Raw genomic sequence first — 25,177 nt, 5'->3', positions numbered from 1 at the left:
AACAGGTTGTTTCCAAAGCATGAGCAAACAAGGAAAACACTGATAATATTTGTCTAGGTAGCAATGTAAATGTGGGTCAGGACAGAATATCTCAAAAAGAACACAGTTATATCTAATGTTCTAGAAACTGGCAAGAGAAACTTTTATAAGCAAGTGATAACTGCATACAAGATATTTGGGCAACAATATTTCTCAACATTATAGTATGCATACAGAATTTATTGCTTCCAAATTTCTGTGTTATTTAATGGAAAAATCTCATGAATACAAAAAGATGTGTGTGCTGAACGTAATTTGCCCGATGACCTCACTGAGAGTCAAAAATCCTACATTAGCTTTAATAAGTAGATGGACAAACTGCTGTCATTACTGAAATTCTAATATTTCTAATATTTCTCCATGTCTTAATATTAATCAATACATATCTGTACCTGAATGTCTTCTCTGAGAAAGGCAGTAGCAACATACCAAAGAAAATATTTGGTTTTCAGAAAACAAGAATACACTACGTTTTTATATATTCCAATATATAATATATATATCCTATATACTATATATTCCAATAGATTGGCAATATATACACAAACTATATAACTTGTACATGATATTACCTGTACAAATGTCAAGAGTGCTTTCTGCAGTAAACATTCAGCGTAACAGAGTTCTGCATGCATTTCCTCTATTAAAAAAGAAATATATGTATATATATTTTAGTATCCAGCATTGAAGCAAGAAATGCTAAAAAACCAAAAGGCATTCCACAAAATATTTACATTGTTTCTTAAATTGACTAATGTTACTTCTCTTACTTTAACCTTTAATTTTGTATTATTTTTCTAACCAGTGATCTTTTCTCCCTATTATTTAACCAAACACTGAATATATGTGTTCTTTTACTATTTTTGCAAACTATTTTGTTTTACGTTAATGTTATTTTATTGTTTCTATAATCTACATTATTTTTAATCAAACATTTTTAGATTATGTGGTGTCCCAAATAATTTTTAAAAGTATTTTACATAGATAAAAATAATTCCGAGTAAAATTGGAAATAATTCATAAACCAGGCCAATACTTGTATAGAGGTCAAGGGAATCATGGCTTGTTAAGTCATCTTGAAAATTTGTACCTGAAATTTAAACCAGGGTTTTGGAAAGATTTTTATGTTGGGATGGTGTAAGATGTTTAGGGTGTTTTTGTTTTTAAATCACAGGATGAACCTACTAATATTTATTTGGAAATCTAGCACTGAGCCTGCAAAAATAATGATGATGTTTAAGTCTTTGGGCAGTTCTTAAAGTTCTAAAAACATAAAGAAGAAATAATATAAAATGTGTACTGTATTTGGTTATAAAAAATATAGATATACATGCAATCCATTCAAATTGTTCAGAAAAACTTGTCGAATACAATGAAAGGCTTATAAGGACACATAGAGTATACAACATATATACACTTAAGGCAATACTTAGCAACATTGGTTCTGTGCTATGGTCACTAATCAGAATGCAACGACAAACATATAACCAAATTAGGCCATCTTCATGGAAACAGAGTACTTGTTTGTGTATTTAATTTTACATGGAATAGATCAGAATTGCCTGGGTACTTTGGTGAATGAGGGATGATAAAATGGGCCATTACACTCTTATAAAACAATAAAATGTAGCGGCAGGGCATGAAGTATGGATTTAATAGGCCCTTACTATATCCAGAAGGGCCCAATTATAATTCACTTGGGATTTTTTTTTCATATGCCCTTAAGAATTACTATAGGGGACACTAAAAAATTGTAAGATTAGTACTGCCCAGAATTTAGGGAATGTTATAGTAAGTGTGTGTGTATATATGTATGTGTGTGTGTATATATATATATATATACTATAATTTTCCCTAAATTATATATAAAAATATAATATATATGAGGTGGGGAGGTACAAAACAACTGTGGCTGGGTAATCCGCTCCCTGATGTGTATACGCTCACCAGGAGAGTGACCTTGATCAAGCACACAAAGAAATGTGGGACATTTAGAAACGCTACAGCCGATTGAAGTCAATAGACCGGTGACCCACTCAATGGCAGGGCAGATTGATCCAGTTCAGCTTCCAATTCTGGGACTTGTTTGGAACACTTGGGGCCACCTAAAGTGTCTATATACTGTTAAAACACTCGTTTTTGTAACCTTTAACTGGGCAAAATGGTGCATCATAAGGCAAGCATTTTTGAACCAAATTACAGGCTCATTTAGTAAGTGTTCAAAGCTACAACAGCATTAAAAAGTGACTTATGATCATTTTTCACAATTATGATCACTGCATTATCTCCATGATCATGTGATTTACATTCAGATGCTTGACAACTGGTTCCTATTTATGATGGTTGCAGTGTCCCAGGGTCTTGTGATAATCTTTTGTGACCTAACAAGCAAAGTCAATGGGGAGGTGTACAGCTATATGGCTATACAATTAAGCAATCGTTCCAGTGCTGCAGAAGGCCCCAGAGCTCTTTAAAGTGAGGAGGAGAGGATGTGAGACATGGTGGGGTAGAGTCAGGCTTAAAGCCTGTAGGGCCTGTAGGGGGAGGAAAAGGCCTGCAGGGACCGGTGGTTGTAATTTTGGAACCAGGCCATAAATAACTGTCCTGGTGGTTGATGTAACTTTGAACAGACATAAAGCAACCAGTTGTATGTCGCAAACTCATTGTAGCAGCTAGACTTTGATATTTACACTGTGTGATTGATATAGATGAACATGGAAGCAAATTCGGAGGTATACCATTCCAAATTACTGTGTATGATAGCTCCGCCGGATGCTTCTCCAGATACCTCTCCAGATGTTAGGGGAGGGGTTGGTCATTGCCAGACTTAAATATTTTATAGGTGTTTTATAAGACCTGTTATTTCAGAACTTGTAACATTGGTCTGTTAGAGAGCTGATTAATACTGAACTTTAAATTATATTCAGGCAAGTCTTCTTGTGCACATAAAGTCCTAAAATGCCCTCCACACATTATTGCCAATATAAAGAAATGAAAGGGCCCTATTAATGGAATGGAATATATCGAAACCACTGAAACCAACATTAAAATTAAATGTTAAGTTTTTTTAAACAGTAACCATTGGTAACTCACTTTCAGGTTCCCATAGTTTTGGGATATTTAAGGATAAAGATTGGGACAGTTTGCCATCCAGAATCAGTTTAGGTGTGATTCTCACCCTTTGACACCAAAGTTTCAAAAGGCAGATCAAAACAGAACCCAAATATGCTGATAATATCGGCAGACTTTTTTTTTCTTTTTACAGAAGTGAAAAAAGTTAAACGTACTTTTAAATAAAAATAAAGCGCACCTCCCATATTTGAGTTTTAGACTATCTTGCAAAAAGTTGTACATATTTTTCACAATGTGTGTATGTGTGTGTGTAAAAAAATACGTACATTTTGCAAAATAGACTAAAACTCAAAATATCATGGGAAGTCTGCATACGTGTGTGTGTGTGTGTGTACACACACACACACACAGACATACCCTGTATATATCCAATCAAATCAGAAAAAACTTGTAATAGAAAATCTCTCCCCCTTTTTTTTCTTACCTTCACTCAGCTGATCTGCAGACTGTTTTGAAACTAAATTGGATAATGACTCCACCACTGTGTTTCTTTTTCTAAACCTGCATCGACATATATGACAAAAAACATACTTTCAGCCTGTTGTTTAATTAAAGCAATTGTCATAAAAACAAAGAACCGTAAGCAACTGAATCTACAGGAAACACATTGTACTATTGCCCAAATAATTTCTAAGAACATGATGCTAATCAAACATAATTGCCAACCTGTCAGGGCAATAAGGAAATGGAGCCAGAAGATTATGGACACTTCCACACACAATTGCTTTGCTGTGTTGCCTTCAATCTTGGCGCCAGGAATAAATAATGCTTCCCTAAATCTTATCAATCTCACAGTACACCCTTAACACCCTCCAAAATTGTGTGCCCCGTGTTACTGTCCATACCTCTAAGTTGCAACATTTTAAGGTTGTGACTGGTGATTCCCTTGGTGAAATTCCACTCCCACTCACCATTAGCTGCAACCTGAAAAGCTACCCTGAACTGGCATACGCAGTGTTCTAGTTACTCTATGCACTGCATTTTTCTTCTTGTTTTGGGACAAGCAGGTTATGTGGATTAGCACTATGTGATTTGATAGCCAATACAAGCTCTAGAGCAGACATGTCAAACACAAGGCCCGGGGGCCAGATCCGGCCCGCGAAGTGGTTTCATGTGGCCCACAAAGCCATCCTGGAAACAGTGAGGGAACGGCCCCCACTGCCTTGGCTCTGGCCCAGAGACCCTCCTTCTGCCAGAGACCCTCAGATCTGTCCCACTCCTGCCCTGGCCCCCATAGGCACCCTTGATGCGAACGATGTAGAGCTGGCCATGCCCACCCAGTAGGCCATACACACTTTAGCCACGCCCACCCAGTAGGCCACGCCCACCCAGGCCACACCCACCCAGCCCCCTGAGGACAACCACAATGCTGATGCGGCCTTCAATGAAATTGAGTTTGACACCCCTGCTCTAGAGCTATCTCAATTACTTGGCTACTGCAATGTTACCATCTGAGGAATATCTGCAGTAAAGTTTTAAAATGCAGCAAAGATGTTACTTAATTTTGAGAAGGGGGGGCAAAGACAACAGATCTAGGTTTACTTTTCAATGGAGTCAACAGCAGATTTAAAATTTGAAAATTGCCATTTCTTTTTCATTCAACTTGTTATAAAAATCATATAAACATCAATAAGTAATAAAAATGTTGAGCTTCTCTGTTAAAATAACAAATATCTTTTTTATTTCGAAATTAACTAGAGTTCTACCATGAAAGTCAGCTGGGTGACCTTGGGCCAGTCACTTTCTCTCCACCCAACTCATATCACCTGGTTGTTGTCGTGGGATAAACAGGAGGAGAAACGGGTGTTGGATATATTCTCCGCCTTGAGTTATTTGTAAAAATAATAAAGGCAGGATACAAACAAACAAACATACATATATTTTTCATTACGTAATGAAATAATACCAATCCTGATTATGTCAGTCCTGCAAGAATGTCATAAAAATTGTTCCATCTTACTTTTGGCAAGTTTGTAAAGCTTCTTTTATTGTAGAAAGTCCCATTTGGATATCCTGTTGTTCAAATGTCATTGCTGCTTGAACAACTAATATAGTACTATAACCTAGGGCATGGTACATGCTATCTTTAGACCTATTTTGAAAATAAAATATAAGGTAAAGACAGTGATAAGAAAGCCAATTACGATTGTCAAAAACAAAAGTGAAATTTTACATAATTTTTACAATATAGTTTACTTTTAGAATGCTACTTTGTGTTCAACATAACATTTTGAGCCAAGACTACTTATCCCTATAAAATTCTTAAAATTATGCATTTTCGTTATTTGGGAATTATTTTGGCGTCCAATTACTTTTGTTATTTCCTTTTCAAAGAATGTATGAATTCCAGTATACATCAAAATATGAGCTAAAATATTTATTAATTTTAAGTGAAAACAATCAGCAACACTTTTTGCCTGGGGTTTCCAAACCTTGCAATATTGTGATGACCTCCCTCCCATAAAAGTAATTATCTCATGAGGCTAGTGCTGGAAAGAAATCAATATGCCAGTTTAAATAATTAAAATTTAATCTTTTTATATCGAGAAAAATAAAAACCTACACTGAAAACAAAAACACATTTTGTTTTTCTGACAAAATGACAAGTCTAAATGAATAAATCTTAAATATTTTATAAAATAAGTACAAATGGGAGTATGTTAAAAGTTCATTTTTAAATCACATTTTATAACAAAATAGTATTTTAAAGAACACAATATTGTTTCATGAAATCCTTGTGCCTCTGCTGGGAAACAGACTCAGATGAAAAAACATATTTAGTGATATTCAAAGGTCTAAATTTGACTATCATGCCTAAGGCAAAATTTAGGGACCCTTCTCTCACTGACAGATTGAAAAATTCTGTTTTAGAGAATGGGAGTAGATAGTTGCAAAACAAATGTTTTAGGCAAGAACAGAAATTGAAATTGAGGCCTTAAATACATTTCTAGCTATCAGATAAAAACTCCACCAAACAAAACTCACCATGGTCGAAGTAATTCCAGAGATTCTGCATATTTATTATTAAGAAATAAATTTATTGCCACTGAGCATTCTTCCAAAGCACATTTAATGTCCATTTTTGCAGCCCTAATAAATGCACAAACAGGAAAAAAAATCATTATACTTAAATCATTACTAAGACTGTTCTGTTGTTTAATATGACCAGTTTCACACTGTCTGATCTATAGACAAGATTAAATTGAAATAATGAAGAGTCTGTTGACTAATTATTATAACATAAAATATTTGTGATTCGTAAACATTTTATCAAGTTTATAGAGATTTATTTATTTATTTATTTATTTATTTATTTATTTATTTATTTATTTGATTTATATACCGCCCTTCTCCCGAAGGACTTATCCTCTCGAATTTTAGGGTCAGAGAGAGCAATGTACTACTTTTTACCTACCCTCATCCCCTCAAATCATGGATATATATTTCATTATTCCAAATAACATTTCATATATTGCTGCAGATCGTAGTCTATAAATATGTATAGCATGATATAATTTCTGAATGTTATACAATTGTCATTTATGTTGCAGCAGACTAATGAACCCTCAGAAAAAGGACAATTAGACACTTCATTATAGGTAAGAAATCAGAATCACTGGTGCGCATAAGCTTAGAAAAGCTAAGATGCCTTTATGAAAGAATTCCAGCAACTGTCGTCCTATTTTTATACTGCAATTGGTGTTCCAATTCTTACACCTCTTTCTCCTGCTTGTCCTAGATAAAGAGCTAAAAAAGCAATCCTTTCTGGAGTGGGAGGGAATTTCCATCTGTTCTTGTTTTGGGTAATGGCAAAGCTGGTATCCTGTATGCTTCTCACACAGGCTGATATACACTGCTTATTCGGGTCGTCCTATGAGTAGAAGTAGCTAATGAAATCGTAGAATTTTTTTTTAGATTATGATTGTTTGTATTTTTATACCTTGTATTTAGCTCTGGGAAGTCGGGGAGGGGGGAGGGGGAAGGGAGGGAGGTGGGGAGGGTTGGGGAGAGGGGAGGGGGTTGGGAGGGGTTTTGTTTTGTTAAAAAAATGTATTGTAAAACATTTCAATAAAAAAAAGAAAAGAAATCATAGAATTTTGAAGTACACTATTATGTTCAGTCTGGGATTCCTGGCGCTTTATTTCTTTGGACTTTGGAATCCAGGTGATTAAGAGAACTTTAAGAGCTCAAAAGATTTTCCTGTGCAATTGCTGCATAGGAAAGCTTGTGGCAGAGGTCTCCAAAAAACCAAAGTAGCCTGTTGCAAGTTCCAGAATAGGTAACAGAATCAAATCTTCCAAGATGTGAAGATGTGCCCCTGATGGGTAAAAAGGGGACCTTGACTCAGAACACAAAAATGGTCCTAATGGGTCAGATAGTACAACAAGGCAAGACAACAGGGTGAACCCATGGCTACTGAGGCTAGTAAGGTGAGATAAGAATGAAGTTGGTTAAATCTTTGCTGATCTTCACCACAACTCTTACAGTGGAATGGGTGAAAACATGCAGAAAGAGAATTATTGTGTTTTTTTTAAAGGAAGAAATCACTAACAAATTGGGTATCTATCCCATCTCACTTACAAAAAGTTAGATGTTGTCTTACAGTGCATATAGGTTAAATGTAGCTGCCCCAGTGGGATTTGACAGTGTTTTATTATAGCCATTTTTGGTTAGCTTTCAGATATGGCTGAGCCAATCAGGGTGTTGTGATTCAGGGTCAGCCTGTGGGTTCAGCAGTTGGGTCGGACGACTCAGAGGAGGAGGGGGGTGTTGAAGACCTTGCTGAGGGGATTGAAGATCTTGCTGATGATAGCCCTCAGCCAGGCCCCTCCCACTTGGTCACCACGGAGACCCAGCTGTGTGAGCCTGACAGTGTGGATGAAGATGACCCACAGCTGGCCCTGTTCAAGGACCCCCGACGCAGGAGGCAGTCAATTAGGAGTAAACAGAGGAAGGCAATGGGGCTTCTCGGAAGGAGGCAGAGAGAAGCCACGCCCTGAACTCTATATAAGGGGAATGTCTGGGAGGGCTGGTTTGCTGAAGGCAACCGCTCGGATGGTTCATATTTCTTTAAGCTCCTGTTTCTTGGTTCGTGTCTTGTTTGTTTTTGTTGCAATAAATTTGGCAGGCGTAATTCCAGCCTCTTGCCGTTTGTGGAGGGGTTGTCCCTGCCTTTTCTGCAGGGCCAGTAGCAGGCTGGTACAGAACACAGGGAGGACATTGCTATATCCAGGTTTATGGTTTATCATTACTACTTCTTTACAGACCAGACTATTGTGGGAGTGTCTAATATCATCTGGCCACTCTGGTCACGGCATAGCACTGAAAAGGTGACCATAACACGGCCTTCTACATTGAGAGATGGTCAGATATGTTCATGGGGTTTTTATTTTCTAGGGATTTGATTTAATCTTTTAAAATTGTTTTTAACTTTTGTATTGATCTTGGTTTTAAATACCCTGTAAACTGCCCTGAGTCCTTTGGGAAAGGGCGGTATATAAATCCAATAAAATAAATAAAGAAAATAAAATAAATAAATAAAGGGCCTGACATGAGTTCTTCATCTTTATGTAGAGGCACATATATGGAGGAGGGATGTATGAAAAAAAAACTTCCAGTGAAATTGTCTGAAAACAGCTATTAGTAGAAGGAACCTGTAATGTAGGGTAGAACCAGGAGGAAAAACGATTTACTTGATCTCTCTTCTACCACAATTGAAAAGAGAGTGGTTCATATACATTCACAGTAAAATAAAATAAAATAAAAATCATTTAATCAAACAGTATTAACCCATTATTCAATCTCATAACCAATTTATCTTCCTTAGACTCTCCAATGTAACTCTATTTTTAATAGTGTAGGGTGGAAAAAAGAAGAGGTGTGTGTGTGTGTGTGTACCCTGAATCCCTGGGGAAGATTATTTCAAAGTATAGAAGGTCCTGCTATAAGCCTTCTCGTATGCCTTTGCCTTTTATCATGAAAATGGGGAATTTCAAGCAAATTCTCTTAAGATGTTTGAATTGGATGAGTTGCAATTAGGTGCAGAAAGCGGTCCTAAAGTACTTTAGTGCCAAGCCATGTAAGGCGTTAATGGTCAAAATAATGGCAATCAGAAACAAATATGGAACTATCTTACGTTTCTTCTTACAGAACCACTACGCTCAACAGAGAATATATACATTTCAACCAATAAGAATAGAGCTCGAAGAGACCGTGGAGGCTTTCTAGTCCAATCCCCTGCTCAAGCAGGAGATCCTACAATTTAAGTTAAGTGACTGTCCAGTCTCTTCTTAAAAACCTCCAGTGACGAGGCACCCAAAACTTCAAGAAGGCAAGCTGTTCCACTGGTTAATTGTTCTCAGTATTAAGACGTTTCTCCTTAATTCCAGGTGGCTTCTCTCCTTGATGAATTTCCATCCATTGTTTCTTGTCTTGCCTTTTGATGATTTGGAAAATAAGTTGACTCCCTCTTCTTTGTAGCAACCTCTCAAATACTGGAATACTGCTATAATGTCACCCTTAGTCTCTAGACTATCTAGTCTCCAGGCCTTTCATCATCCCTAGTTTCTCTTCTCTACACTTTTTCCAGTCTCAACATCTTTTTTGTAATGTGGTGACAAAAACTGGATGCTGTATTCCAGGTGTGCTCTTACTTACATGTAAATACTTAAATACATTGAGGAAAAAAAACTCATGGATTGCAAAACAGGCAAATGATAGGATCCTACAGTAAATAGATCCATCCAAGCTAAGGAAGCAATGAGAGTAGGGTTTTACAGATATGTACAGTGTGCATCCTGCAAATCTCCCTGCAAATTTATAGAAGGAAACCACAAACCCTTCTTTAAGTGGGGAAGGTGGAAAATTGATATTATCTTGAAACAAACCTGCTTCAAAAAATAGTTGAAATGGAAAAGATCCGATGTATTATGAAGTCAACGTTGTTTCGTTTCACTGTGTACTGTACTGTATATTGTTGAAATGACAATAAAGTCTACTACTACTACTACCACCACTACTACTACAATCTTCCTTAGGAATGATAAAGTATTTAGGCAAACGAATAGTCCCCCATAATTACATCCTCAATAGCCCCTTTTTATAAAAAGGGAGAAACTTCCTGGCATAACTCTGGAGATACTTTAGGGTGATTCCCAAATAACCAACATTCAGAGAGTAGGTACAGAAACCCATGTACTTTAAAAATAATCTTAAAAATAAGAAAAACACTTCTTAAATGTTTATATGAAAGTATAGCAAAGTCAAATAAGTATTTAGAATGATGAGCTTTTTGTAATTGAAAGTGTAATTGGTTTCTGCCCCAGTTTTGAGCAGGGCCAGAGACTGTATTTGGGGGAAGTATGAAGTAGAGTTGTTGCAGCCTCCTTTTATTCACTGCTATACAATGCTGCAAAAATCAGTCTTATCAGGAATAATATGTCCCTAAAGAAAGAACATATTCCTTCAGATTCCTATTCCAGATTATAGCGCAGCTAGATTAGGGTACCTAATTTCATTTTATTTAGAACAGACATGTCAAACACAAGGCCCGGGGGCCAGATCCGGCCCGCGAAGTGGTTTCATGCGACCCGCGAAGCCATCCTGGAAACAGTGAGGGAACGGCCCCCACTGCCTTGGCCCTGGCCCAGAGACCCTCCTTCTGCCAGAGACCCTCAGATCTGTCCCACTCCTGCCCAGGCCCCCATAAGCACCCTTGATGCGAACGATGTAGAGCTGGCCACGCCCACCCAGTAGGCCATACACACTCTAGCCACGCCCACCCAGTAGGCCACACCCACCCGGCCCCCTGAGGGCAACTGCAATGCTGATGCGGCCCTCAATGAAATTGAGCTTGACACCCCTGATTTAGAAGGATATAGGCAAGTAGTGAATATAAAACACCATTATTCTTTAGCTCCCGAGAAAGTTTTCATTCAGCTTGTAGTCAACCTGATTTCTAAACTGTGTTCATTCTTCAACATGAAGAGATTAAAAACTTCTTTTATAAAGTGAATTCCCATAATAAGATCAAAATGCTTCAGATTTTTTTTAATATTTAGAAAAATATATGGTTAATGCTTTAGTGTAGAGCTGACTTTTATTCTCATGATATTACTTTAGAACTACCATTTTTATATATATATTTTTAAATTCACAACATGGAAATGTGGAGGTCTCTTGAAGAGCTTTTTCAGGACAAACGGGAACTAAGCAAAAGTAATAATTTCAGACTACAGTACTACCCAAAAGTTCTCTCCTTTGTATACCCACAGAATTCTATGGGAGGCCCAGATAATCTTCCCTCACTTTTTCTCTATTTCTTCTACCTTATTTTTAACTAGGAAGAAAATTCTAAGATTATAATGAAATGGATTTATAATGCTAAGAACTCTTTTTCTGGAACTATGTAATTAGCTTTGTGGAGAAAGTAATATTTTGAATATATTTTGATCCTACAAGGAAAATACCACTGTAATTCACTAGCCATACTGTATATCCAATGTAATTGTACTGTTGTGGCAATTGGTGGTTAGCATCTCTGAAGTTATAAATACACCCTTCAAGCTTTTAAAAACTAGTATTTCTTTGGTTTATTAAAAAAATATTATGGGGGGTGGTGCTACAAAAACCATTCTTTTCTTTCTTCTTTTAATCCATTTTAGAGTACCGTAATATGTTCCTGTTTTCCTATTTATTGGAGTCGTACTCCCTTTTATAAAAAGGGAAATTAACAAAAAGATACTACCCTACACCTACAGCAAGACTACTTTGTTTTATTCATACTGCATTAATCATAAATGCATAAATCACTGAGCCATGCTAATTATGTATTATAAAAAAATCTGCACGCAAAATTGCATGCTTGAAAGATAGCATATTTTATTGCAAAATATTAATTTTATTTTAGTATATTAGCACCAAGAATTGAATAACAATTAGTATTTGTTGGAAGATTTATAATCAACTCTTCAAATCAAAATTACTTTGAATATTCAGGAAATACAAAAGATTACTAAAATCTCTGATCTGGGTGGGGCAGATTAAGTCTTCCTTATTAGCATCCTTAGGGATAATAGCTGTTTTACTATTTAGAAGTAGCAAAGGACAAAATTGTGATTGTGATGATGATTCTCCAATAGAAAACTGAAAATGCGCACAAAAAGAGTACATTAACTGGGAACCTCTTAATAATAAAATGAAGGTTCCCAGAGCTTAATAATAGATTAGCCAGCACAAAAGGCAAACAAATCAAAGCAAATATCTACAGTACTCCCACTGCGTCATTCAAATAATGGCTGAGACCCAGTCACATGATTATGACTGAATGGTCCCTTTTCTATGATTTCATATAAATTACTATAAAGTTGCAAAAAGAATCCTTCCTGAATCATATATTACAGTAGTACAGCACTTCTAAATATAATGAGATGGAAGAGTATAACATGCTTGCTAGCTTTTGACTCTTATAGTCTCTTACAACGTAACAGCTCTAGTTAAAACAAATATGAAAATTATTAGGTGACATAAGCAATTGAGTCAGAAGATAAATTTTTCTACCTGCCGTATTTTACAGACATGTAGTCTTACCTCTGTAACAGTTTCAAGAAGCATTTCTATATACACAAATGATCAAGCTAGAGATCATTTATACAATCAGAAGCAGAACAATAAAACTGATAGAAATTACCAAGAGAAAAGGAAAAACAATCATTCATGAAATTAACTCTTAAATGTAAATTTCCCCAGGGTCATCAGAATACAATACATCCTGAACTCCCACTACTATCATCATTAAGCTTACTATCTATTTTTCAAAATAAAACCCTCATATAAAGTGATTTCCCAGAAAATGACCACACACAGGTTTTACGCAGTCAATTTTAGCAGCTGTGCCAATGTTGAGAAAAGACCCAGTATACTCACAGAATTAAATCAGGCAACTTCTAGATGATTAACTGCAAATTTGCTATGTGAAGGTAAGTCTCTCACAGAGATGTTTCATTTCTGTCACAGACAAGGGGGGAAAAAAACCCCAGCCAATAACACCCTAAGAAGGTTTCATTTCCTTATTCCTCATTGTCAGTGGGCTTCTTATTAGTTATGAAACAGAATAAAGGCAAAAGTTCGCACAGCAGCAGGAATCCTTTGCACCGGATTTTACAAGAAATATCCGTTGACAGGACTGCAGCTACAGCAGTACTGGCAGATGATGCCTCTGCATAAAGAGGATGCTGGGAGATTTTCCCAATGTATGATGCAGCCTAATTCTAATCCATCACTGCCCAACTACAAAGGGAAGAAACTGGATCTCGAAACAACCCTATGATTTCTATGTTTGAAGGGGGGGGGGAAAGCAGTTAGATTGGAGCTCTGTGTTCCTCTTATTAGGAAATGTACATCTGATGAAAAAGATTTGTAAACAAAGTTATTACACTGAATCTATAAATGAGAACACTATTTAAAAACCGAACCCTATTCTTAAGATAACCTTACACTAAACAGAATAAGGCAATATTAAGTGGAGATTCAACCTGCTGTATGATTTCTTTTCATATAACTGAAATTGTGACTTTTAAATTAAATCGATTTAATATGAGACTACCAATATTCAGGAACATAAAGAAGCAAGAACATGCCAACTTTTAAGAATCAATCCATGTGAAATATTTTTTCAATAAAAATAAATCAATAACCGTTCTTTAATTTATGATAGTAAGAATGTAAAATTAACGTTTCATAGATTTGTGGGTAAGGACATTTGTCAGCTCTAACAATACACCGTCTGCCGAGATATCTACGGTAGCATTGAATAAAGACCATTGGTTAATCTTTTCTGTAAAAAATTCAGGCAAAAAGAATGTTTGTGTAAGAAAAAAGTGTCTGAAAAAGAACATCCTCACCTCCAAATGAAAGATCCACGTGCTCTCATGATAGAGGATACAGTAAAATCAATAATTATATTTACACATCCCTAACAGTATCTTGCATTACAGTATTTTCCACCAGAAATATTTTTTACTCTTTTCTTCATGCCCTTTAGCAATAGAAGTTTTTCAGTGCATCTATTAGTTTATACTTTGCCTTTGGACTTGGAAATGGCTTCTACAGCTATTGTAACATAAGCCATTCAAAAACACTTTTGTAACGTAAATATCCTGGGTCTGTACGTGATAATTATGTTATATACACGTTATGAATAAAATCAAATGGAGCAATGTAGCAGACTTTGGGACCCAAGTAGACACACACTTTGTTATGCTGGATTCCAAATGCCAATTTCAGACAAAGTTAAAAGTTTGAGACTGGCTTCAGAAAAAAAAAATCCAAAATGCAGCTTTCTATTCAAAATGATGAACAGCAATATATTCACAAGATAGCAATTTCAACATAACCTTTGGTTACCAGTTGTCTTCCGGGTGAGATTCAAGGTTTTGGTTATGATCTTCAAGTCCTTACATGGCATGCGTCCGGGGTACCTCAGGGACCACCTGCTGCCGGCGTCAACTTCCCTCCGCCCTGTGCGTTCCCACAGAGAGGGCCTCCTCAGGGTGCCTCCGGTCAGGGAATGTCGACTGGTGGCCCCCAGGGGGAGGGCCTTCTCTGTGGGCGCTCCGGCTCTATGGAACCAACTGCCGGTTGAGCTCCGGATGGCATCGGACCTTCGCTCCTTCCGGCGCGGTCTGAAGACCCATTTATTTGAACAAGTTGGTCTGGCCTGATGGGGGACGTTAGGGTTTTTTAATGGGTTTCTTATATTGTTATTGTTTTTATCTGGGCACTTGTTTAATTCCCTTTTAATTTTTGTATTTGCTATTTATATACTGTATGCCCTGTTCACCGCCCTGAGTCCTTCGGGAGAAGGGCGGTATACAAATTTAATAAAAGTAAGTAAAGTAAAAGTAAAGTTTTCGTCCATTTCCCTTTTTTGAGAAAAGATTAGTATATACTTCAACTCTGTAAATCCAAATTTAGATTTATTTATTTTTGAACCTTGCCTTTATTGTTTTTATAAATAACTCAAGGCGACAGACATACCTAATACTCCTTTTTCCTCCTATTTTCCCCACAACAACAACCCTGTGAAGTGTCTTAAGCCAAGAGATAGTGACTGACCAAAAGTCACCCAACCAACTTTCATGCCTAAAGTTGGATTAGATCTCCTGCTTTCTAGCCCGCTTTCCTAACCGCTAGACCAGGGGTAGGCAACCTCGGCTCTTTTATGACTCATGGACTTCAACTCCCAGAAGCTGACTCAGGAATTCTGGGAGTTGAAGTCCATGAGTCATAAAAGAGCCGAGGTTGCCTACCCCTGTGCTAGACCAAACAGCCTAAATTTGTTCCAACTACTTCACCAAGCTACACTGAAAGACTACTGGGACCCTGTTTCAAAACAAGACTGAGATTTGAACTTCTTGACAAATATGAACTGTTTTTTCGTTTATTTACAAATAAATGTCTGCAGGTCTTTCCCAAATGGCTAGGAGCAACTTAGAAACATTGACTTGCTTGGCCTTCACCGAGAGTTATGCAATGTGAGGAGCCTGGCTGTTACACAATGGCAGTGGGCATGCTAGGTTGAGGTTCAAACTGCTCCCTTTGGCTGCTGCCTGATCTCCATGTACATGAATATTCTAACACACATGTTACATGTAAGCAGCCAACTGAGTGGGTGTCCTGGCACCCAGTTCTCTCCTACTCTGATCATCCGCTGTGCAAACTGGTGAGGAGGCAGGGTACTTATGCTTTGCAACTGGTGCGGTCATTGCGGTGGGTGTGCACTCTCTTGGCAGGCACGGCAAGGAGCTTACAGGTAATCCTCAAGTTATGACTGTAGTGGAGCCTGCTATTATGATCATAAATTGTAACAGTCAGTTTTACGTTTTTGTAGCAGCTGTTAACAAACACCATGGTTCTTAAGTGAGTCCACTGTTCACTATGCTGTGGCTGTCAGCAAAAATGTCATAAAATGTGGTCGCATGATGGTGGGATGCCGCAAACAGGTTTAAATGCAGCCGTGTTGCCGAGGGCCCGAAGTGCAGTCATATGAGCGTGGGGGGAAGGGGCAGCTGTTAGAACTTCAGATCCAGTCACACCCCCTTTTTCAGGCAGGCTGTAATTTTTCAAACTGCCTGTAATTCATTCTTTGTGAGTAGTGCTGCCTTTTTATTTTATTTCACCACAGTAACAAATGGCAACAACACCAAACTATAAAATCAGCAAAATGAAGGATTATAATGAGTCGTATAAATTAATGAGGAATACTAGGCAAGTATAAGACAAGGCATAGGAGAAACTGGCATGCCTCAGGACACATTGACAAGAAACTGTAATATCCCTCAAAGGAGGGATAAGGAGCCATGAAAGGCCTTAGAAGCCAATACATTTTTTGATCCAGAGCCTGGATCAAATACATTTTTTGATCCAGAGCCTGTTAAGCAAGCAATGAAGATAATCAGAGCACGTCTGACATAAATTTCTCAGAACAACCTTTTTATTGTGAGTAAACTCTAGAAGCTTTTTATATAAAACACTCCATCTGGAAGTAACTTAGCAGAGGAAACAACATCCATACCCTATCCAGCTTCTGACAGCTGCTCAAATCCTGTCCTAAATATTCAGACTGCTTCTTCAACTCTGACCAAGGTTCTAAACTGGCTTTCTGTTTTCCTGGGCCTCTTATCCTGGAACTCTGATTATAAATGGACTTTCGCACTCTTGGTAAAATATATTTTCAGCCCAGCTCCCTGACTGCATATGAATTGCTAGGAGAGGTTTTAATTCACTGAAATGTTTGCTTCAACTCTGCTAAGCCCTCTAGTTTAGATGTAGCCTAAACTATGGGATTATCTCATAGGTTCTTCTACAGTTCATTCAGCCAATAAAGAAATATGTTCACGTATTTTCCATCTTATATATAGGACCTAAGCCATTAAAATGTAAACTAAAACAAGGCTCAAGATTTCTTAGGTCTATAAATAAACTGCTAAAGGATTCTTTTAAAGTTTTTACTTCAAATATACTACATGAGGAACATAATTCTTATGTATTTCTTTTACAGATGTGCTGGTGATGTTATATATAGCTCTTTCTCAGGATTTCAACCAAATAGTCAAAATGCTATAATTTCATAAATGTTCTGCTCTTTGTCTTACATTAAAAGAGGCTTATAATCTTGTTAGATAATTTACTGGTTCATATAATCTGTTTCTCACAAACGTAACACATGTGCACACCCACCCATTCTTACACATAGAGTGAAAAAGAATTTGGGCATCTGAGCATTCTTTACCACCATTTCTCACTGGGACTCCAACCTCCTATAGATGTCTGCACTTTTTTCTCTTGCTCTCAGTTTTAATCTCTCCTGCCCCTTGGACAGCAGTGAGAAAAATGAGAGTGCATCAGGTAACCTTGGATGGCTGAATTGCAATTCCCCTGTGCTTTAATCTCAGCAGTCATTCTCCTCTGTGTAGCAATTAAGCTGAGAAAAATAATTCCAATGGGTGCCACAATATACCAATAACAGCCTTTTCTTCATGCTAACTGGTAGGTTTGTGTGCACATGTGTGGAGCTGGGGAGAATATATACTGTATGAGTAGAGAAGACGGAAGTGCCAGCTAGCTAATACTTTTTCCTTGAAGGAATGTGGCCCACAATATAGAAATGATTCTCTCCGTGATTTAAATCAGTAAGCCGTCTTTACATTTATATGAAACACTACATCAAAATGTTTTGAAAACCAACACTAAACTAGAGGCAAGCAATATGGTATTTTTGAAAACCGAAGTGTATATAATTCCATTAGAATTTTTTTAAAAAAAAGGGCCAAATCTTAGATACAGTATGTTGGCCTGTAAATAGAAAATCAATATACACCAGAAACCACCAGAAACTATTTGTGTTATTCTTGTGAACCCTGCTGAAGTTTGATTCAAAACAGCTGTGGTGGCACAGTGGTTACGAATGCAGTATTGCAGGCTGGCTCTGCTCACTGCCAAGAATTCGATCTTGACCGGCTCAAGCTTGATTCAGCCTTCCATCCTTCCAAAGTCAGTAAAATGAGGATCCAGTTTGTTGAGGGCAATATGCTGACTCGGTAAACTGCTTAGAAAGGATGGTAAAGCACTGTGAGTATAAGTCAAAGTGCTAAGTGTTATTACTACAGCAACTGCATGAGCCTTTCAAAAGACACAAAGCTTAAAACTCTGCTTTATTGATCCAAGGAAAGAGGCATTGTTCACATGTATTCTCTTCTGAATACTCTGCATAGCTGTCATATATATTACCTAAATGCAGCATTATGGCAAATGTAATGCTATGTTAGCTCCTATAGAATAAATGAGTTCTGCACAGGATTGGATTTGATTATTACTGGCACAATGGCACTATGCTTGACAGTGTCTGGTCAGCAGTATAACAGCAAAAAAAGTAAGCAGTGTCTGGTCACCAAAATTGTGAGGAAGAAGCAATGTGTTCTACTCCTGCAGTTTTGCTGACTAAACTTCATTTTGTTGTATAGTAGATCAAATTTGGCTAAGATTTATAGAAATTGTAACAGCAAATAAGATTCACAATTGCTTAAGTTCTATTACATATTGGTTTTATTTTGAGCATGATTCTTGATAAGAGTTAAATTATATATAATCATTTTATCCTGGCTCATGTATTAAAAGTAGCATAATATGGGTTACAAAAAATAATATTTACTATGGTGGAGGATACAGATAGACCAAGTGTCATTTTTTTTTGCTCATTCTACATTGCCACAAGAATGGGAGGGAGTGTAAAGGATTTTTACTAATCTAAACATTTTACTGTCCTGTGGGAACCAAGGTCATTTCTGTCAGTTAGATGGGGTGTAAGCATTTGGTTAAAAAACCTGCCAAACACTTCTATTGGGGAACGTAACTGATTGCATAGCATTGGGATGGGAAGTTAACTTTGTAATATTGTTTCTCTTTGAAGGGAGCCTTGGTGGAGCAGTGGGCTAATGCCTCCTTAAGTAACACCAGCTGCCTGCAATTAGTGCAGGTTCGTGTCCCACCAGGCTCAAGGTTGACTCAGCCTTCCATCCTTCCGAGGTAGGTAAAATGAGGACCCAGATTGTTGGGGGCAATTAAGCTGACTTTGTAATAATGCCGCTTGGGGTGTGTGTGAAAGCCCTAATAAGCAGGCATATACATAGAATGAAGGCTACTGCTAAGCTTGTAAGCCGCCCTGAGTCTTCGGAGAAGGGCGGGATATAAATGGAATTAAAATAAAATAAAATAAAAATAAAATTCAGACTTGGTTTCACTTTTGACAGTGCTGATACTATGTAATCAATAAACATAGTCTTTGAGGAAATCTCAAGCCTTGGAGTTCTGATTTATTTGGTCTTGTCTATCGGAACTTTGACAAAGTGATTGTCAGGCCAAACAGAGGCATTATTTAAGCAAATGGCCATCAATCTTGAGGACAAGAAGACAACAAACAAATTTCAATTCACTCAAGAATTCTGGAGGGGAAAAAACATTGGATCTAAAACCCAGAGCAGGCATTTATATATTAGGCTTAATTTCTGTGCTCTACAGAAACTGATCTTCTACATAGGTAGGATTTCTATCTCATCCTCAATAAAGCAAAATATCCAGCTGTATCGTATCTAAGAGTTTCTTCGTTGTGGAAATCCCTGAATACAACTGGAAAACTGAGTTTTACTGCTAAGCAGAGAGTGAAATCTGGTCTAAGATGAAACAAAACTGGCAGGAAATGAAGCAGAAAGAACAGAAAAGGCAGCAATATATTTAATTAGATAGTATTTTTCACTTTTTGTTGTTTTTATTCATCTCTGCTAAAAAAAGAGGTAATAAAGAATACTTACACTGGGATGTGTTCAAAGGCATCTTCAAAGTTTTCCTGCAAATCAAATAAGAATAAATAATTGGAAAATTCATTCTCCTATAAAAATCCAACAAGCATCACTAAATAAATAAATACTAAATAATATAGGTATGTACTGCTATTTGATACTTGCTTTCTAACAGAATTTCTATGCTATGAAAAAAATGTAAGCAGTAACAGAGAACGCTGTAAGGTTACAAGTAAAATATCCATATCCCTGAATCATCACTTCCCTAAACGGATGTAAATAAAATAATTTCATTGATCGTAGTTGCTCTTGATAGATTAAGTATTTTCTTGTGGTGGACGTAAGTTTTCCTTCTTGGTTAGAGAAAGGTAGATTATATTTTTGTCAAATAAAAAATTACAAAAATCGAATTCAAATACCAGACAAATCAAAATATGTAATGAAAACTGAGAAACAGAACACCGCCCTGAGTCCTTCGGGAGAAGGGTGGTATACAAATATAATAAATAATAAATAAAATAATAATAATAACAGTGAAGGTTGTACAAATGAGAAGCAAAGTTTGAGAACTAGTGAAGTGATTATTTTTCTTGTTTGAAGAAATCATTTTCAGTGCAGTCTTTTTCAGACCACAGGATTGCAAATGAAGGCAGTTATCGTTCTGTAAATTAATCGTCCTCTCAAATGTTATACAGTTTAAGATGCTCAAAACTTCTAAAAGGTTTCAAAACCTAAAAGGCCTCAAAAGTTCCAAAAGGCTTCACCATTAATAAGTTATAGGGGACAACTTAACTCCCTTTCTCTGAAACAGATCCAGGAAAAATGGAAATGGCAAGGTACAGTATCAGAAAATTTTTAAAAATTATACTAATCAATTAAAGTTTGGTGTACTAGTATTAAATGCACTTAAAAACCAAATTCTCACATTGAATTTGTGAATTCAGTTGAATCTCCTATTGACATAATTCTGCAATATACACTTAGTATGTTTTATAAAATTTATACAAGCAACTAAATATATTTGGTTGCTGAGACATTTTAAATCTTTGAGAAATGCTATTTTCTTAGTAGCCAGAAATTTGGTGGGAAAAAGCTTGTAATAAATATGAAAAGATTTTCATAAATACATTTAGTTCTTAAAAGGAAAGTAATAAAGATTTCTTCTACATTGTGAAAGAATACAAAGGGCACAAAACTAATCTGAAATTAGCTTCCTTTTGCATTTAAAGGCAAAATACAGTACAATAATGTATTGCCATATTACCTACACTTTGTCATCTCTTATGAACTTAGATGCAGTAAAAAAGAGAAGTAACTCTAAAAATTTGACCAATAAGACAATTATTACAGATATTGATCCTCAATTGTGCTGATCACTAGAGATAGCATTACAATAAGGTAGTAATGAAATGTTACGTAAGGCAGACACCAGCAATCTACTACTTTTATCTAACTGACCTTTTATGTTAAATAAGAGAATAATAATCTTTTAAGTGAATATTTTTAGCATTGTAGTTAATATTTATGACATAACTTTCTAAATATTAGATGAGAAATCATTGGGCCACAAGAAATTGATATAAATTGCTGACAAATCAAGCCAATCAAGGACATAATAAAATGTCTTCTGCCGTGATCTAAATTAGATGTGCCCACTATAAATATTTACTATTTCAACACTGAGCTTTGCCCAGGATCTTTATGATAGGTTTACAAGAACGATAAAAGATTAAAGATTAAACATTCAGTTATTGTGACATATAGTATCGAACTGTAATGTTATGTAAAAGTAAAAAAGTTGAGGCCATGTTATTGTTTTCTTGTACCATGTGAAAAATTGTCCAAAGTCAACGCTTTTCCTTCTTTCCCCCTTTTTTTCCTACATTTTCCTCTTTTCTTTTCCCTCCTCTACATTCCCATTGTTTTTATTTTCCTCTGGACTTTATATTCTAATAAACTAATAAAAAATTAACAAAAAAGTGTGATGGTATGTGGGAATGATCTTGGAGACTAGGGAGGATATACAGCTTAGGGAATGGTCACATAAGGGACATAGCATTGCAGCTATATTTTATTTTTTTATTTTTTATTTTAATCCCATTTATATCCCGCCCTTCTCCGAAGACTCAGGGCGGCTTACAATTTAAGCACAAACCAATGTGCTTAGCAATAGCCTTCATTCTATGTATATGCCTGCTTATTAGGGCTTTCACACACACCCCAAGCGGCATTATTACAAAGTCAGCTTAATTGCCCCCAACAATCTGGGTCCTCATTTTACCTACCTCGGAAGGATGGAAGGCTGAGTCAACCTTGAGCCTGGTGGGACTCGAACCTGCACTAATTGCAGGCAGCTGGTGTTACTTAAGGAGGCATTAGCCCACTGCTCCACCAAGGCTCCAATATATGACGGGCAGACCAAGAGTCTCAGGAGGGACCCTCCCTAAGTTATCAGGCTGTAAAGGTGACAGCAGGAGAACTGTACCTTCAGGCTTGCAAGATCTATGTAGTTTTTCAATAAAGCAGAATTAGCTTATCTGGCCATGTTGCCCATCTGGTTTTCTTAGTAAGGTCGACAGAAAGGCATTCCAAAGCAAGGCCAGTGGGATTATTTTTTCTTGAAAATAGAAGTTCCAGCTTAATACACACACACACACACACACACACCAGTTAATATTACATGACACTCCAGTGGAGGCTTAGGTTTTGTCCATTCTGAGTCATTTCAGCATCCTTCTTACTCAAAAGTCAGATAAGCCATCTAGAACAGTCCAGCTCATTGAATGCCTGCTGATTCATTTCTTTCACATCGGTCCAAACTAGACTATTGAACTATTTCTGATAATATATTAATAGCTAGTAATATGCAGAAGGAGAAAATGTGTCAGTTTGAATTCTAAACTTCCTGAAAAATTCTGGAATATTCTGCTCCTCCGCCAAAGGGGAGGTTCATAATGTTCTGGAGATGGTTCATCACAGTCTTGGGGGTGAACAGAACATCCTGTAATTCACTGAACTATTTCATTCTTGACTCAACTAATTTCCCACAGCCCTGATATAAAAATTGTTTTGCTTTCATTGCAAGGGTATTTCACTGAGTTGGTTCATTAAATCACTTGTGTCTTATTTAGGCTTGTATGAAATCCTGGGAAAAAAATCAGTATATTTAATGAGTGCCAGGGAGTGCTGCATTTGTACAAATTCTGAAGTATTTTAAATATTTTTAAAGTTTACTTAAAATGGAAGAACTAATGCAAGCGACCATTCCTACAGGAACCTCTGGATGTATGTATAGGTACGTGTCCACCCACCCACATGTATCTACATATACAGACTTAGAAGCTAAAAATGACCCCCATGACTGTGGTTCCTATATACTATGCCAGGCTGAAATAGTCTACATATTTGTATTTAAAATATGGGAAATATTTATACCAACACAAGATTTTCTAAATATACACTACATTTCAACAAAAAGTTCAATATGGCTTGCATCAAAATATTGGAAACGTCATCATTGAATTCAGCTTGTTTAATTTGGCAAATATTACCTATCAATCAGTTCTTGAAACGTATTGGGAGAATAGCAATTTAACAACTTGTTTATATAGTCTTATCACTATTGTCCCTCCTTGGCAGTAACAGGAATAGCCACCCTGTTCAGAAGGTGTATCAGCAACTCTTTGGATTATCTCAAGCTGTGAATGTCCAACATGACTATTCACTTAGATAAGAAGTACTCATCAGTGATACTGTTCCATATGCTTGTCAAACAAAGCCTGAAAAGTTGCATGAAGTATAATCCTCTAGTCAACTAGTAGAGCTCCTTCTACGATTTGCGCTAAGCAGTAGTATAACTTTATTGATTAGTCAATTGACCACATAAGAACAATGGACATCAGCCAGAATAAGCTACAATAAAACGAGACACTGATATTCGGTAAAATAGGATAAAGGTAAGGTAAAATAAATATAAAAGAGTGACATAAAGTAATGCAAGATAATGTTCAATTTGAAGACATGAGTATTAAAGTATGTCTTCAGTACAAAACCAGGAAATCTTCAGCCTTATTGGGTTTCAGTGACTGAATAATGCATTTAATTTCTGTCACTGACACTTGTGGCCGAGAAGAGAGGCTATCATTGGTCAGAAATTCAATACCCAGTTTTGCTGACTGATACAACTTGGGAGTTGGCAAATAAATTAATATAAACATATAAATATAAACATCCTCCAAAACTGAAGCTGAGACGGCGACATCAAAGAGAAGCTTATGCTCCTTCAGCATACTGGATACGATGTTCCAAAATATGACTGGGGATGTTTTACATTTATCTCTAATTGTACCCAGATGTTGGGGCAGAAGCATCAACATTAGCAAATGGTTGTTTCATTCTATGTCAGTGGCTGGACGGGCTGTCTTAGTCCTGTGTGGTGGTATCTTCTTCCTCACCCAGAAGCTATCTTAGACACAATTCTGTCTACTTCCTGGAGCCCAGGGTTGCCTGGAGAGCTGGAAAGCACGCCAGTTATTAGATGTGTTTAAGCTGCAATTATCCATCTGATATTCTTGGTGTGACCTGCCACCCAGCTCTCATTGTAGTTCCCAGGGCTTTTAGGCAGTCAATTTCTATCAATAGAATTTCACTTTTTTTTTTGAAGTTTGGAGTGTGGTACTGTTTTCATGGGCTAGGGTAGAGAGGTTTAGATCTCCTCCAGGGGACTTTGTGTTCATCTTTATGTTTCGTAAGACAGGAGAAGGCACAGAGACACACGCCAGTGACCTCCTTCTCAAAGTAACTACAAGTCCGTTGGGTAGCTGGTATATCAAAGTCAATCAATGGTTTGGCTGCTTTGTGCTTTGCCACCAAAGTCCGACAGGGCACTGAAAGAGTTAATCAGGTTTCCTTCCAGGAGAGCAAATATGCACTGTTTTGTTATATATAGCACAGACTGTTTACCTGGGCAGTCCTCTCTCAGAGGAAGGATTGGAAAGATGTCCTTGAGGTTATCTAAAATTGTGTTGTCACATTTGCTTTTTAAATTGACAGTATTCACTGGGCCAGAATGGATTAGGGGTCCCTCTGAATGAAACACACATTTCTGGAAAACTGGAAAAAAAAATGTGCAGAAAGGGCCTCGTTTTATCCAG

At 36.9% G+C, this 25,177-nt stretch overlaps 1 protein-coding gene across 1 annotated transcript in view; it reads right to left on the bottom strand.

The window, feature by feature from the left end:
* The window catches only part of TTC39B (tetratricopeptide repeat domain 39B), a 61,392-nt gene that overhangs the window by 21,634 nt on the left and 14,581 nt on the right, over window positions 1–25,177 (bottom strand). The window contains exons 2-6 of the mRNA XM_083351457.1: window positions 20,037–20,071; window positions 6,157–6,261; window positions 5,132–5,263; window positions 3,596–3,672; window positions 612–679 (exon numbers count right to left, since the gene is read on the bottom strand). Coding sequence (XP_083207583.1) covers window positions 612–679; window positions 3,596–3,672; window positions 5,132–5,263; window positions 6,157–6,261; window positions 20,037–20,071 — 417 coding nt within the window. The remainder of the gene's footprint in view (window positions 1–611; window positions 680–3,595; window positions 3,673–5,131; window positions 5,264–6,156; window positions 6,262–20,036; window positions 20,072–25,177) is intronic.

The sequence above is a fragment of the Vipera ursinii genome (genome assembly GCF_947247035.1).
Source record: "Vipera ursinii genome assembly, chromosome: 2".
Lineage (NCBI taxonomy): Eukaryota > Metazoa > Chordata > Lepidosauria > Squamata > Viperidae > Vipera > Vipera ursinii.
Note: the sequence above shows the minus strand (reverse complement) of the source record. Positions and strands in the feature narration are given on the sequence as shown.